The sequence below is a fragment of the Eublepharis macularius genome, chromosome 13, assembly GCF_028583425.1.
Source record: "Eublepharis macularius isolate TG4126 chromosome 13, MPM_Emac_v1.0, whole genome shotgun sequence".
Lineage (NCBI taxonomy): Eukaryota > Metazoa > Chordata > Lepidosauria > Squamata > Eublepharidae > Eublepharis > Eublepharis macularius.
In genome coordinates this window covers 40,860,433-40,874,411 of record NC_072802.1, presented here as the reverse complement: position 1 = coordinate 40,874,411, position 13,979 = coordinate 40,860,433, and the positions used below count along the sequence as shown (strand labels likewise).

General features: G+C 42.2%; 1 protein-coding gene across 1 annotated transcript in view; it reads left to right on the top strand.

Moving 5' to 3' along the window:
• LOC129341612 (transmembrane 9 superfamily member 2-like) overlaps positions 1–12,199 on the top strand; it is a 56,700-nt gene extending 44,501 nt beyond the window's left edge. Inside the window, exon 17 of the mRNA XM_054996892.1 lies at positions 11,608–12,199. Coding sequence (XP_054852867.1) covers positions 11,608–11,675 — 68 coding nt within the window. The 3' untranslated portion in view covers positions 11,676–12,199. The remainder of the gene's footprint in view (positions 1–11,607) is intronic.
• Positions 12,200–13,979: the final 1,780 nt, after the last annotated feature.

Here is a 13,979-nt window from a genome sequence, read left to right as displayed (position 1 = left end):
TGCATGATGGAAATTGCTAGAATTAGAAATATCCGTTTCATCCTGGAAATGATAATTGAAATTGTCACAACAGCTGCTGAAAGGGATTAAATCTTCAGATATGTCTGCTCTGGTCTCCTTGATATGAAAGGCGCTGAGGCCTAAATGTGCTTTGGTGACGTTTACACCTGTGCGCTCTCACATCAAGGCTTGGTTCTGATCATCCAAACCACAATCTGGGAACAAGCTGTAGGACTGCATGATTGTTTTCTTCATTAACGGTTTATTGATCCCAGTAGTTCACATGCCCAGGGTGTAAGAGACAGACTTTAAAGCAAGGCTAGCCATAGTTCGGCTTAGGTAACACTACCTCTTCGTTGCAAGGACAGCAGTTTTCCTATTATGTGTAGTCCTGTGTTTCTCCTTGGGGACTTTAAAAAAAAATTACACAAAATATAGCTTCTGAGACTGTTGCAAGAAGAATGAGGGCTGATGTTGAAGAGAGGCCTTTCATAACCCTCGAGCATGTTTCTTGCCAAAATTATCCCACCAAGTTCTCTTGTTGCTCGGTAGGGGGAAACAAAATGGAGGCAAAGCATCTTTGGGGTGGGATTGGGGTTGAAAAGAGGATGAAGTGAAAGAGAGTTAATGAAATCCTTCACCACCAGCACCAGAGTGCCTAATAAGAATTTCAGACAGCATATTCTTTTGCCCTCATGTGTTTTCTTTGTGGAATGACAGTGTATGTTTGGGAGGGATTCGTGTGTTCATCCTCTGCCCCCCACTCGCCTCCCTCACTTACTGATTGGGGCTTTCAGGGCTCCCCAATAGGTCATGTGAGCAATACAAGAATTGGCCAGGTTGATCTACTGTCATACGATTTCTCGCAATTACCTCTTTTTTCCCCTGGGCCTAGCAATTTACAGTATGAATTTTGAAGTAATGATATGGTAAATGAATGAGTGTATTTGAACAGAGGTAGGTTATTACCTCTTGCCTTACTGCTCTTGGACAGAAGAGAAAACGCTGCATTTAGTCTAAGCACATAGCAATCCTGCCCTCTCTATTTGGGATCATCATTTTCACTTGTGAGTTAATGCCATTTTCAAAATTGAGTTTTGATCTGGAAAAATTGTGTTTAGAATTCTAGACTCTGAAACAGCTGCCACTGTGTCTTGACTGAAAGCAGTATGATACAGATAGATGTTGAGTATGAAAAAAATATATCATTAAGTTGCAGAATGCTTTCTGTTTCTCTTTCTTGCAATGATCCTGTGCTTGGAATTCTTTTTTTCTCCATTAAATGTATGTGTGAAGAGCTTGGTAGAATGTGGGTATTCACCTTTCAAGTATATTGTCTTTAGCTGATGTGGTGATCCAAAGTTATCATTGTTTTTTTTTTAAATACTGAATGTAAAAATGCAGCTGGTTAAACTTCAGCATTTTCCACATTAATGTGGGGTACTTGTGTAGCATACACCGATCCAAAATTGTTGCTGATCCTGTGCATTACTGATTACAAAACAATCAGATGAGATGGAGGACAAAAGATCAAAGGGAAGACGGTGAGATGTCAGTCTGGACATAATAAAATGGATCTGATTTCTGATGAGCTATCCATGTTTCAGCTCTTGGATAAAGAAAGCAACTTAAAGCACCCAGCAACACCTTGCCTGTCTGTTTTGTGGAGGTAAAATGTGATGAAGGAAAAACCCATAACAAATCAGATCCATATCTACATTTATAAATAGTACAGTACAGAAAATAACAGATGCAGAATGGCTGGCAGTACAGGGTGCTCTGACTTTCATTACTGTTCTGAGGGAAGCCTATGTGGGAAAGAGCAGGTCTTAAGTGAGCTGTCTCCTTTCGGGAAACATGCTCAAGGGGAAATAGTTTCCAGTGCGATTCCAGGTCTAGTCCAACTAGTTTGGTCTTTAAGGTGCTACTGGACCTGAATCTTGCTCTTCTATTACAGACCAACATGGCTACCTGCCTGAAACAGTTTCCCATTGTATTGGTGGGCCACCTTGGGACCTGTCTCGAAGTACTGATGAACACAATCAGCACTATCATGCTTTATATCTGTTGCTGGACTGTACTGCTGCAGACAATAGGCTGGATGTGTCAGTGTTCCTCTATAATTGAACAGGAACCCTCCTGTTGTGAGTGTGCCTGTGCGTGCGCACGCACACGTACACACATGCTGTGTTAACATGTAAGAGAGAAAGGGAACCTGTTGACCATGTTGTTCAGCTCTACGCCTTTTAAAAATATATTTTGTGTAAGTCCCATTGCTGTATGGGGGCTCCCAATAATTTCCCATCCAGTTTCTTAATGGGTCCATACAGGCTTAGTTTCAGCAGCAGTATCCATAGCCTGTCCCCTTGGCTCTAAACCTTGAGAGTCATTTATGTGAAGGAGCTCCATAGATACTTGCTGGTTCAATCAAACCTCATTTGGATATCCTCTGCCTGATGAGTCTGTATTTTAAGCATTGTTATGCCCTTTGCATTCTTCAGAGAGGATGCACTTAGAGCACTAAGAACTTGGGACTAAAGCAGAGGTTGTAAAATACTGCCATTATATATATATATTAATGCTATGTCCTTTCTATAAGACTAGAAACAAAGCCGTTGTGAGGAAAAAATACAACGGGCTCTAGAAAGGGGAGAGTGGGCAGGCAGACATTCCTTCCTCCTCCGTCACTGATCCCGGCCGGTGAAGGAGTGGGGTGGGCATTGCCAGTTGCTCCACACCTGATCTCAGCAACATGAAGGGGTGGTGGGCTTTGCTGCCTGCTGCATGTCTGATACAGGCCGGGTAAAGAGGGGCAGGCATTGACATCCCAAAAGGCCGGGTAAAGAGGGGCAGGCATCCTCATCCCAGATGAGTGAGGGGAAATGGGCATTGCCTTCTGCTCTGCGCCTGATTACAGCTAGGTGAAGGGGGGCAGGCATTGCTGCCTGCTCCAAGCCTGATCCCAGCTGGGTGAAGGGGGGTGGGCAATGCCACCTGTTCCTTGCTGGATGAAGGGAACTGCTCCTTGCCTGATCCTGACAGGTGAAGGCAGGTGGTGGGCTTTGCTACATGCTCCACTCCTGATCCCAACTTGGTGAAGGGGATGTGAGCATTGCCACCTTCACTGCTCCTGATTCTGGCAGGTTGAACGGGTGTAGAGATTGCTGCCTGCTTGGCTCCTGATTCCAACAGAGTGAAGATGGGGTGGGCATTGCTGCCTGCTCAGTGCCTTATTCCAATAGATTGAAGGAGGTGGGCATTTCCACCTGTTCCACTTCTTGTCCCTAATGCCAGTTGTGATAAGGTGGGGGTGGGCATTGCCACCTGCTTTGCTCCTAATACCAGCTGGGTTAAGGCAGAGAGTGGGCATAGCCACCTTCTCCGCTCCTGATCCCAGCTGGGAGTGAGCATTGCCACTTGCTCTGCTCCTAATGCTAGTTGTGATAAGGAGGTATTGGGCATTGCCACCTGCTTCGCTCCTAATACCAGCTGGGTTAAGGTAGGGGGGTTGGCATTGCCACCTTCTCCGTCCTAATACCAGTTGAGTGAAGGTGGGGTGGGGTGCATTGCCACTTGCTCCGCTCCTAATACCAGCTGGGGTAAGGCAGGGGCGGGCATTGCCATCTGTTCCGCTCCTGATCCCAGCTGGCTTAAGGGGGGCGGGTGTTGCCACCTGCTCCATTCCTAATACCAGCTGAGTTAAGGTGGGGGGTGGGCATTGCCACCTGCTCCGCTCCTAATGCCAGTTATGATAAGGTGGGGGTGGTCATTGCCACCTACTTTGCTCCTAATACCAGCAGGGTTAAGGCAGGGGCAGGCATTACCACCTGCTCCACTCCTGATTCCAGCTCGCTGAAGGGGGGCGGGCATTGCCACCTGCTCCACTCCTAATACCAGCTGGGTTAAGGTGGGGGTGCGCATTGCCACCTGTTATGCTCCTAATATCTGCTGTGTTAAGGTGGGAGATGGGCATTGCCACCTTCTCCACTCCTAATACCAGCTGGGTTAACGTTGGGGGCGGGAATTGCTGCCTGCTCCACTCCTAATACCAGCTGGGTTTAGGTGGGGGTGGGCATTGCCACCTGTTCCACTCCTATTACCGGCTGTGTTAAGATGGGAGGTGGGCATTGCCACCTACTCCGCTCCTAATACTGGCTGGGTTAGGGTGGAGAGTGGGCATATTTACCTGCTCTGCTCCTGATCCCATTCTGTAGTTCATAGAACTATAGAAGCCTGCAAAGATGCAGTAGGTGCAGGACACAGATGTTCAGTCCAAACAACCACGCCTACGGGTTTCGCCAGCATGTCAAAAGTCCATCCTGTTTTGCATACATAGCTTCTTCATAGGCAATTTAATAATATTTTAACCAGTCAATTTCATACCACCATTAACCTCTGAGATAAACGTATTAGCATCTGTGTCCTGCACCTACTGCATCTTTGCTGGCTTCTATAGTTCTATCAACTGTTTGTTAACAGCTGGATATGCACAAAGCCACTATGGAATTATAAACACTGGATAGTTCTCATGTGCCAGTTGTATTCTCACCATAGAATACTGCCAACGTTTATGTACATATATTCTTGAATGGGTTTAGACATATACTGGATATTTTCTATGTACTTACTGTGTTCCCACCATTGAATATTGTAAGTGTGTGTATATATATACGGTTGAATTGTTTCAGATGGAGTTTGACTCTTGAGACCCTTTGGGCACTTTCCATATTCATTAGATATTAGTTTTGATAATTTTGGCTATTATTGTTGATTGTATGCCTCAGGGTGGCTGTTTGCCCTCTCCTGTCTGATCTGCTCCTAATATCAGCTGGGTTAAGGTGGGGTGTGGGCATTAACACCTGCTCCGCACCTAATACTAGCCGGGTTAAGGCACGGGGAGGGCATTGCCACCTGCTCCACTCCTGTTCCCAGCCTTGGCTTCCCACCACAGCATGTTTTCTGGAGCGATATGGTGAGTTACCTGGGCTTTCCTCTGCAGCAGCGCCCTCTGGTGGTGCACCAGGGTATAAAGTGAGTTGTCTGAAACATGCTTACTCAATTACATAGTAAGATAGTCTGTAATCCGAAATACCCTATTTCAGACATTTTTACTACTGTGAGAGCCAGTTTGGTGTTGTGGTTAAGAGCAGCAAGACTCTTATCTGGAGAACTGGGTTTGATTCCCCACTCCTCCACTTGTAGCCAGCTGGGTGACTTTGGGTCAGTCACAGTTCTCTGGAGCTCTCTCAGCCCCACCTACCTCACAGGGTGATTGTTGTGGGGATAATAATGGCATACTTTGTAAATTGCTCTGAGTGGGCGTTAAGTTGTCCTGAAGGGTGTTATATAAATTGGTGGTTGTTGTTGTTGTTATATGTGTCATGCAATTATAAACAGCAATTAAGGGGGATAGGAACTGAACAAGATTGCTACCAAATGTGTGCTTGTTGTTCAGTTAGTGAAGGTTTGGAAGGTATGGAAACAACCAATTCTCTTTATTAAACCCACTCCCTGAACAGCAGTTGTATTTACACTAACAGAGGAACTGTTGTTTCATGCACTAAATCAAATTCATTCTTGAATAATGTGCCATGGAAAACAGGATCTTCAACCAATCACAGAGGTGAGTTGAGTGCTCAATTGAACTGAAATTCAGCATTTTGACTTTTTACTCTTCCTCCTTAAATAAAAAACCCTCCCTTCTCTCTCCATCTACTCATCTATCAATTCCAGTGGCCTACCTGATAAAATCCAAGCTTTGTATGTAGTATAAGAAGCTGTCTTGCATTTATAATGTGACCTGGAGGTAGTTTCCCCCACAGAGGTAGTAATCAAAGGAATTGTTCCCTTGATAAAAAGAGGAAACTTTTTTGTCATGGTGTCAAGTTGTGCAAAGCAGTATTTTTATAGATTCTGTAGCTTGTAAGATAGGAATCTTGATTTACAGTTTAACCTCTGTATGAAATTTGAGCAGTTAATTTTTTAAATTAACAGATAGCAAAGAAATAAGACTGCAATCTATATCTCAACACATTATAAATTACATATGGTTCAACTCCATCTTTAACTTTATTGTTCCAAGTCATTACAAAAGCTAAACACTTCTTAATAAACTTATCTGGTTGCTTATTTAAGTTTCTTACAATGCAGTCGTAAGCAGAGTTACTCCAGTCTAAGCCGATTTATTTCAATGGCTTTAGTCTGGACTAACTGCATAGGATTGCACTATTAAACTTCTACAGCAGTGAGTCAATTTAAACATATTAGCTAATTTCCAAATCCAAACTATCCAATAATTTATACAAGGAGGTTCTTGTGATTTTCATCCATATACATTCTTGTTGCTGCTGTTAAGTCAGTGTTTGATTTCATGTCAGTATCACACATGAAATCTTTTAAATAGCACAGTAGCCAGATCAATGGATCCAAAAGTTGTTTAAAGCCAATGAAATGTAAGATCTGAGATTTGACACTTATAAGGTTGAATTACTGGACAGATCCATAAAACACGTATTAAATCTGCTTGGCTTCAAGCACATCTCCAGTAGAAATTAGAATATGTTGGTTAAATGTGCACTTATCTGCATTATTATATGAGCTAAAGAGCATGGTTGAATTAGAAATAAAGAATTGTCATCAAAGAAATTGTATAATTTTCATTAACAAAATACCGGAATTGGCTCTAATAAAAATTGGTTCAATAGCCAGTATATCTGTTTATCTGCTGTTTATATGAGATACTATCGTTTACCATAACTCTTGTCCAATGTCTATCATATAACACGCCAAACCATGTCTTATAGTCCCTCTCCCCAACTGAAACAATTCATGCTGTTTCTTTTTCCTTTGATAGTATGTAATTGTGATATTTTATTAAGTAAATAATTTGGCTTGATCCTATATTGGTGCTCTAGCCACCAAGCATCACCTCAGCATTCAGACACAACATTTGATATCATATAAAGATTAGACTTGTTTGGTGGATTCAAAAGGATACAAGAAAAGTCCTGCTGCCTTAGACAGAGGGTCCATCAAGTTCAGCATCTGTTTTCTCAGTCACTAACTAGGTTATTTCTGAGAGCCCACAAAAGCAGCGTGAAGGCAATAGCCCTGGCCCCCACCCTAGCCCATCTTGGAAGTGGAGATTTCATTTGGCTATTATACCTAATAGCCATTGATCTGTCCTCGATGAATTTTCTAGTCCAATTTTCAAGCATCTCTGCATCTTGTGAGTGAATTCTGTCGGTCAGTTATGCACTTTGTGAGGAAGTACTTTTGTCTATTGTGCTGTGTCTGTTGCCCATCAACTTGATTTGGGTAATCAAGTTCTGCTATTATGGGAAAGATATGCATATGAACATCTGCATGTATTGCTGCCTGTATGTATAAATATAGATAAGCAAAAGATTGCATTCCCAAAACAACACACGTTGCCAGAGAAGGGATTGCAAGTTGGTTCTTCACTGATGTTTTCAATTATTTCTTTGCTTAAACTAATTGATGACAGGTTTCAGTGTCAGGAAGCACTGCTAAACTGCAACAACTCAACAAGGCTTATTGAGCTTCCTTTCAGTTACTACCCTATCGCTGGATTGCTAGCGCATGGTTTGCTTGAAGGAGATTGTGGTTTGCCTTGATGGAATCTTATGCTTGATCATGCTGGACTGCTTGAAAGCCATGCTGGATTTGGGTCCAAAGTGTACATTAAAGAGTATGCTTATATTATTCTGCCATTACGTTCTGAAGACTCATGTCTTGTTTAAAGTCCTCTTCCTGTTTGAGGTAGGAATTCATCTGAATTTCATGACCACACTGTTTCAGTTTGAAAATCTGGTGTTTTTTTCTTCTCTGTTGTGTGAAAGAGTACAAAAACAAAAAAGTCATATTTGTCCATTCTGGTTCTGAAATGTTTGGCTGTCGAGGACAGGATACAGCTTCATGGCATGCTTCAGTTTATAATGAGTAAGCCCACAGACCCATTGCTGCTTTTATGAGAATCATTCTGTTTGGGAGTCTGGTAATGAGAGGCAGCAGTTGATTGGCTACCAAATCTTCATTCTATGCCCACCTCACGGTAGATGGCAGGAAGGAAAATGCGAAGACCCCAGAAAGTCTGAATTCCTGCCCACCCCCAATGTTTGTGCTGGGGAATGAGGCAAGGTTGCTACCACCTATAAAGATGACAAAGCCTTGGTGATTGTTACTGTATGCAGTGAGGGTGTTCTCTCTGGTGTGTGTCTGGGGAGGAGTGGACAGCTCAGGATATTCTAGAGATCTTTGTAGGTGGTTACCAGGTACTCACCCAGAGGTTTGCCAACTGCTTGAAGGAGCTCAGTGGAAGTGAGAGAATGTAGAAGTGCCAGCCTCCCTGCTTGATGCTCCTGTGGGTCTCTTCTCTTAGCCTATTCTGGTCCTTTCTTCTTCCTTGTAGCCAATTCTCTCCTTTGCAATAACCAATTAAAATTGAAGAATCAACTGATACTAATACATGCCCTATGACATCTCTAAGTTTCAACACTGCTTTCAAAAATGGTTTTATCCGCCCTGAGCCTGCAAAAGCGGGGAGGGCGGAATATAAATATAATAAATTAAATTAAATTAAATTAAATTTACAGTTATGTGCATCATCATTTTATAGTAGCCTCTCTAAATGTCCAGTTCATGCATTTTGCTACCTGCCTTACTATTTGCTCTTCAGAGAGTGCCAAATGCAATAGGTATTATGAGCCTTCTCAAGTAGGCTAAGATCAGTTCTGACATGGATTCCCAAAAATGTGGTACTTTAGCATCAAGCCAAGGAAATCCTTTTTCTAGCCTTAAAAAATGGACAAGGATAAGGAGGAGGACACTGAAAAAATAAGAAATGAGGATTGCAAATGCAAGACTCAGGGGGGCTATGAGGGTCGCAGGAGTGCCGCACACAGTAGGGAGGAGTGAGAATTGACCGTAAACTGGAAAGACTTTGAGATGTCAAGCCCGTAAAGGAATTAAATTCCTTTTGTGGCTGGCGTATGATCTCCTATCAAGCGCAGTAAATCTGCTGTCCCCCCACTGTTTGAGAGGATGATAGCTGCAAACCCGGAGGAAGAGGGTAATCTGCAGAAGATAATCGCAGGCTGTGGGAAAAAGCCTTAACTAGAAAGAGAAGTGGCAATATTGGAGACTGGAGGAATAAGCCAGGTGTATAAGTATAGAGGGGAGGGAGAAATGGGGGATGCTCCTTCATTTTAAATCTTCTACAAAGATGTCTTTTTAACCATCGCAGCTACAAAGTGACCAGAGCTGTGGGGTATTTAAGAAGACAACATGGTTCTAATGAGGCTGGTCACTTCTATGTTACTTGCTCTCTAGAAGATACATGGAAGTAGCAGCTAGATGATAAAGTATTGGCAACAGGAAATTAGAGGAAGTATAAACAGGAAGAAACAACGAGTAACGGAGTGTTATGTGTACTGGCCAAAACGTCCAGCTCCACCCAAAGATCCACAAGAGCAATGGTTTTGGCAGAACACTGTCCCCTTCCTCTTCCCCTTCTTGGTCCTCCACTGTTGCAACAGAAGATTAGTAACAATGAGTAAAATGGCCTACAAACAGCCTGGAGGAATATTATTGGTTTTCTCATTCTAGGCCCACTTCCATTCTTTCCCCTTCAGCTACCTGAATGTGCCTTGTTTTGCAACAAAGAGATTCTGACCTTGGGTTTGACATGCTGTCTTAAGCCACGTTGAGTCTGAAGTATACAATAGAAAGGGAATTCCTCTTTCCTTTAAGTTAGAAGAGGCAGGGAAGTACTTTGCAAGTGATCTTATTCTGAGGCTGCACAATAAGCCCATGATGACCTGCTACTGATTTTAGTCCTTCCATCCCCAGGGTATGGTTAGAGAGTAGACATGGGCATGAATCAAAATACAAAGCAATTTTCATGATGAATCAGGCTGTTTTGTGTGTCATGAAACCGCGTTTTGTGGGGCCACAGTTTTCACAAAATTCATGACTTTTTGGCCCATTAGATTTGTGAACGATTTGTAATTTCAGACAGGCTGGCGCCGATCTATTGATTCCCTAGGCACAATGGGCCCAGATCTTTTGTTGCCATTGAAAACCCCAATCGTAGGCCACTTACCCTTGATAGACAGCTCTCTTAGCCAACTGGAGAGCTTCCATTCTGCCCTATACAGTGAGGAGCAGGGGGTTAATCCCCTAGGCAACCAAGGAGGTGGGCCTTCTGTAGCCATGGGCACACCAATCTCATCCCTCCAAACCCTGTTAGGCTGGTCTGTCAGCCAACCACAGAACTCCTGTTCTGTTCTATGTCAGTGTTGGTTATAAAAGGCACCTCTCTCTGCCTCGTGCTTTTCATTCCCAGTAGATAGAGGCAGAGGGAGGACCTGTTGCTGAGGTTGAAGTGAGAGAGAGTGTGGAATTGTGCTTTTGGCTGCTGCTGTATCTCTGGGTGAAGAGGGCTGTTGAAATGCCCCTGGTTCTGACGAATCACGAAACTAACAAATTGTTTTGTGAAACCGGTCAATTTCATTAAAATTCGTGGTTCGCAGTTCATGAAACATGACGAAACACAAACCTCTTGTTTCAGTTTTTTCCCGTTTCGCTCCCATGTCTATTAGAGAGGGCATCAGATCCTTGCTGGAGCTAAGCAGGACAGGGTCTAGTTGGGTGCTTAGATGTGCGGCCACCTGAGAATCCAGTATAAAGGCACTTTGATTTCCATGAAGCAAGAAAGTGGGATATGATGCAATAATAAAACAAAACCTTCAGAGCTGCACATTCTTGGCAGCATCTCAGTAGTTACTCTGAATGGGAAATTATAAGAGTGTTTTGACCATTAAGCAATTTGAAATACATTGGGGCCACTGTGGTGTTGAGACAGGTTCAAATCCCCATCAACTTCTGAAGCTCATTGTTATGAGGATAAAGTAAGGGAGGGAAGCATCATGGATGCTTCCTTGAGCTCCTTCAATGAAGAGCAGGGTAAAAATATAACGATCTGTGTGAACTTAGTGAGGAATGCTTAGCTTGATTTGCAAGATTTTAATTTTTTTTAAAAATTGTGTGTATAGGTGGCTACAAGAGTAACATGAACTTTAATTCTTCTGGAACAAGTGTGGGCTAATTTCAGTCTTGTGTTACCTCCAATGCATGTTAAATTTTACAAAGATGAGCATTACTCAGGATTTCTCACCAATTAAAGTTATAACTGCTTTGGGTCTTTTCTGGGAGATATGGGTTATTATAAGCATATTAAATAACTGCTGTCTGCTAAGTGATGCAGGAGTAGGGCTGAGGGGGAAGAATCTCAGTCAGTCTGCAAAACACTCCTTATATTACCTATGAAAGGTTTCTTACCATGGAACAGTTTTGCCTTAATGATTAACGGATCTTGTCTGTACATGCTTATTTAAGAATACAAGTGCCTGCCTTCTCCTCCTCACTCCCACCCCCTTCCATCCTGCATTCTTTGTGCCAAACCCAACAGCTTGCAAGTTTTTGGTCCACCATTTATCTTTTGCCCACCCTTAGTTCATAAGAGAGCCTGCTGTTTTTCAGTAGCCTTTTAACTTCTTTTGGATATTCTCTCTTTCTCTCTTGTAGGGACAATTGGATTCTTCGCCTGCTTTTGGTTTGTTAGTAAGATTTACAGCGTTGTGAAAGTGGACTGAAGAGAGTGCTCTTGAACACATCTCTAGGGCTGCTGGATATTTTTTTAACCATGTATTGAGAATAAACAATCACATTTTAAAATAGTTAGATATGCAGAATTTTGCAGGCTTTAAACAGAGTGGGATTGAAGAAAGATTGGACAGTTCTGAAGAACTTGAATTGCTTTTTACAAATGGCGCATCCAAAGTTTTTTTTTTAATGTGAAACTGAAAGAGCGACACCAGTCTGAACAACAAATGACAATGTACATTATACATTTTTTCCCAGCTGAAGTTTATTGTGACTTGGTTACTTCTCTTTTTACATAGTTCTTTATTATTATGTCACTGTATAGGACCGTCCTGTAAAATCTTATGTAAAAATGTGACTTTTTTAACATTTTAAAAAGTACAACTATACATAATATGCTGCATCCCCTTTACAAGTAAGCTGTCACCTTATAAAAATGTGCAAGCATTTAGTGTTGTGCAGGGGTTCTGAAAAATACCCACATCTTTATTTTAAATAAAACTGCACATTTCCAGCCTGGTTGGTGTTTGATTATTTCATAGGTTGGCTACTGTGAAGCAGCAATTGTATTTTGTTTGCTGAATTCCTAGAGAGCCATTGGGAATCATAGAGCAGTCGTAGTCAAGTACCTAACCAGCTCTTGGTGCCTCCAACTATGTTCCACTTAATTGAACGTTTCTACTGCCTTTTACTAAGCTATATTTCTTTGCTTACTGCTCTGATGCTGCTGTATTCATGGTGATGAATTCCCAAACAGTGAAGCGCTCCATAAGGATTCATTCGAACTGGCTAAAGGAACAGTATGGCATTTCAGACTCAATGGAAACTGAAGGTGGTACACTTTGGGAAAGAAGGAGATAAGTGCCATAAAAGACCAGCATTCTCTCATCCATGTTGGCTAACCAGGTGTCTCCAGGAAGTCCACAAGCAAGACATGAAGGCAATAGCTCTAGCTTGCTATTTTTCAACAGTAGTTGCGATTCAAGTGGTATATGGCCTTTAAACATGGGGATTCTATTGAACTGTCATGACATAACCATGGATAGATACTTTCCCTCATAAATTTGCCTAGTTCTCTTGTGGTCCAGATCTTGCAGTCATGAGGGAATGTTTGTTGCAGTTGTCAACATGGACTGTGGCAGTGAAAAAGGCAAGTATGTGATGGAAATTTATTACGGAAAGGGTTTGCAAATAAAAAAGCAGGCATCGTAATGCTGTTGCACAACTGTGTGTAGAATACTGTATACGAACAAAAGCATTGGGTTTTGAGCAGCATTCCTATGAGGAAAGGCTAAAAGCATTTAATACTTTTTAATTTAGAAAGAGGATAGTAAAAAGATATTTTCCCCTGTGCTATGAAAACTTGGGATCACACAATGAATTTGATTGGCAGTAGATTCAAGACACGAAGTTTTTAAATTATAGAGTTTGTGACCACCAGCTGTGGTAGAGGCCACTTGCTCACTTTAAAAATTATGCAGAATAGGTCTATCACTGGCTATTAACCATAATAGTTAAATGGCGCCTCCATATGCAGAGGCAATACGTCCCTGAGTGCTAGATTCAGTGACAACCGACTGAAGGGATGTGTGGATATGCTCTTTTTATGGCCCGCTTTTGAACTTGCTTTACCATGGTGGCTGGAAGCAGGATGCTGGCATGGTAGTGTGGTTCTTAAAGTAGCTATCACACAGTACCAGATAGTTGGATACAGTCTGTGTCTGTTAATTATTTCAGCTTGTACAACTAGAGAATGCTTGCCTTTTCTGCTGTGTTGGTGCCAGAGTTTTACAGCTGACATAAGCATCTGTACTAGCCAACTTAATTTATTGTCTGTTTGCCACTGGAAAAAAAAACACTTGAGATGTCTGACTTGCAGCATTGAAATCGTCGAGATTTATAGCAATAGCAAAGTGAAGGGGGCCCCAGGGTGGCTCTTGTTTGCCATAAAAAGTCAGATTAATCAGTTGTGCATGCTGGCCATATTTTTCTGTTTTGTTTTACTTTCCCTCCTGTGCTGTTTGTTGACTGGCATCATAATCTATTGAAAGGCTGTGGAGCCATTGCCAAAATGCCTTAAGACTGTGTGACCTGTCAAGAAAGAGGTTTTCTTTTTAAAAATATCTAGGGAATACTCCTTTCTCTTTGGGCACCAAATAATGGGTAAATAAATATAGAGTCAAAGCTCCCAATGAAATTGTAACTTCTTCCTGAAAGAAAACCTTGCAGTCAAATTGTAGAAAATGACAGTAATGGAACCAAGCTGGTAGTTTACTGGTAATATTGTTTTTCAG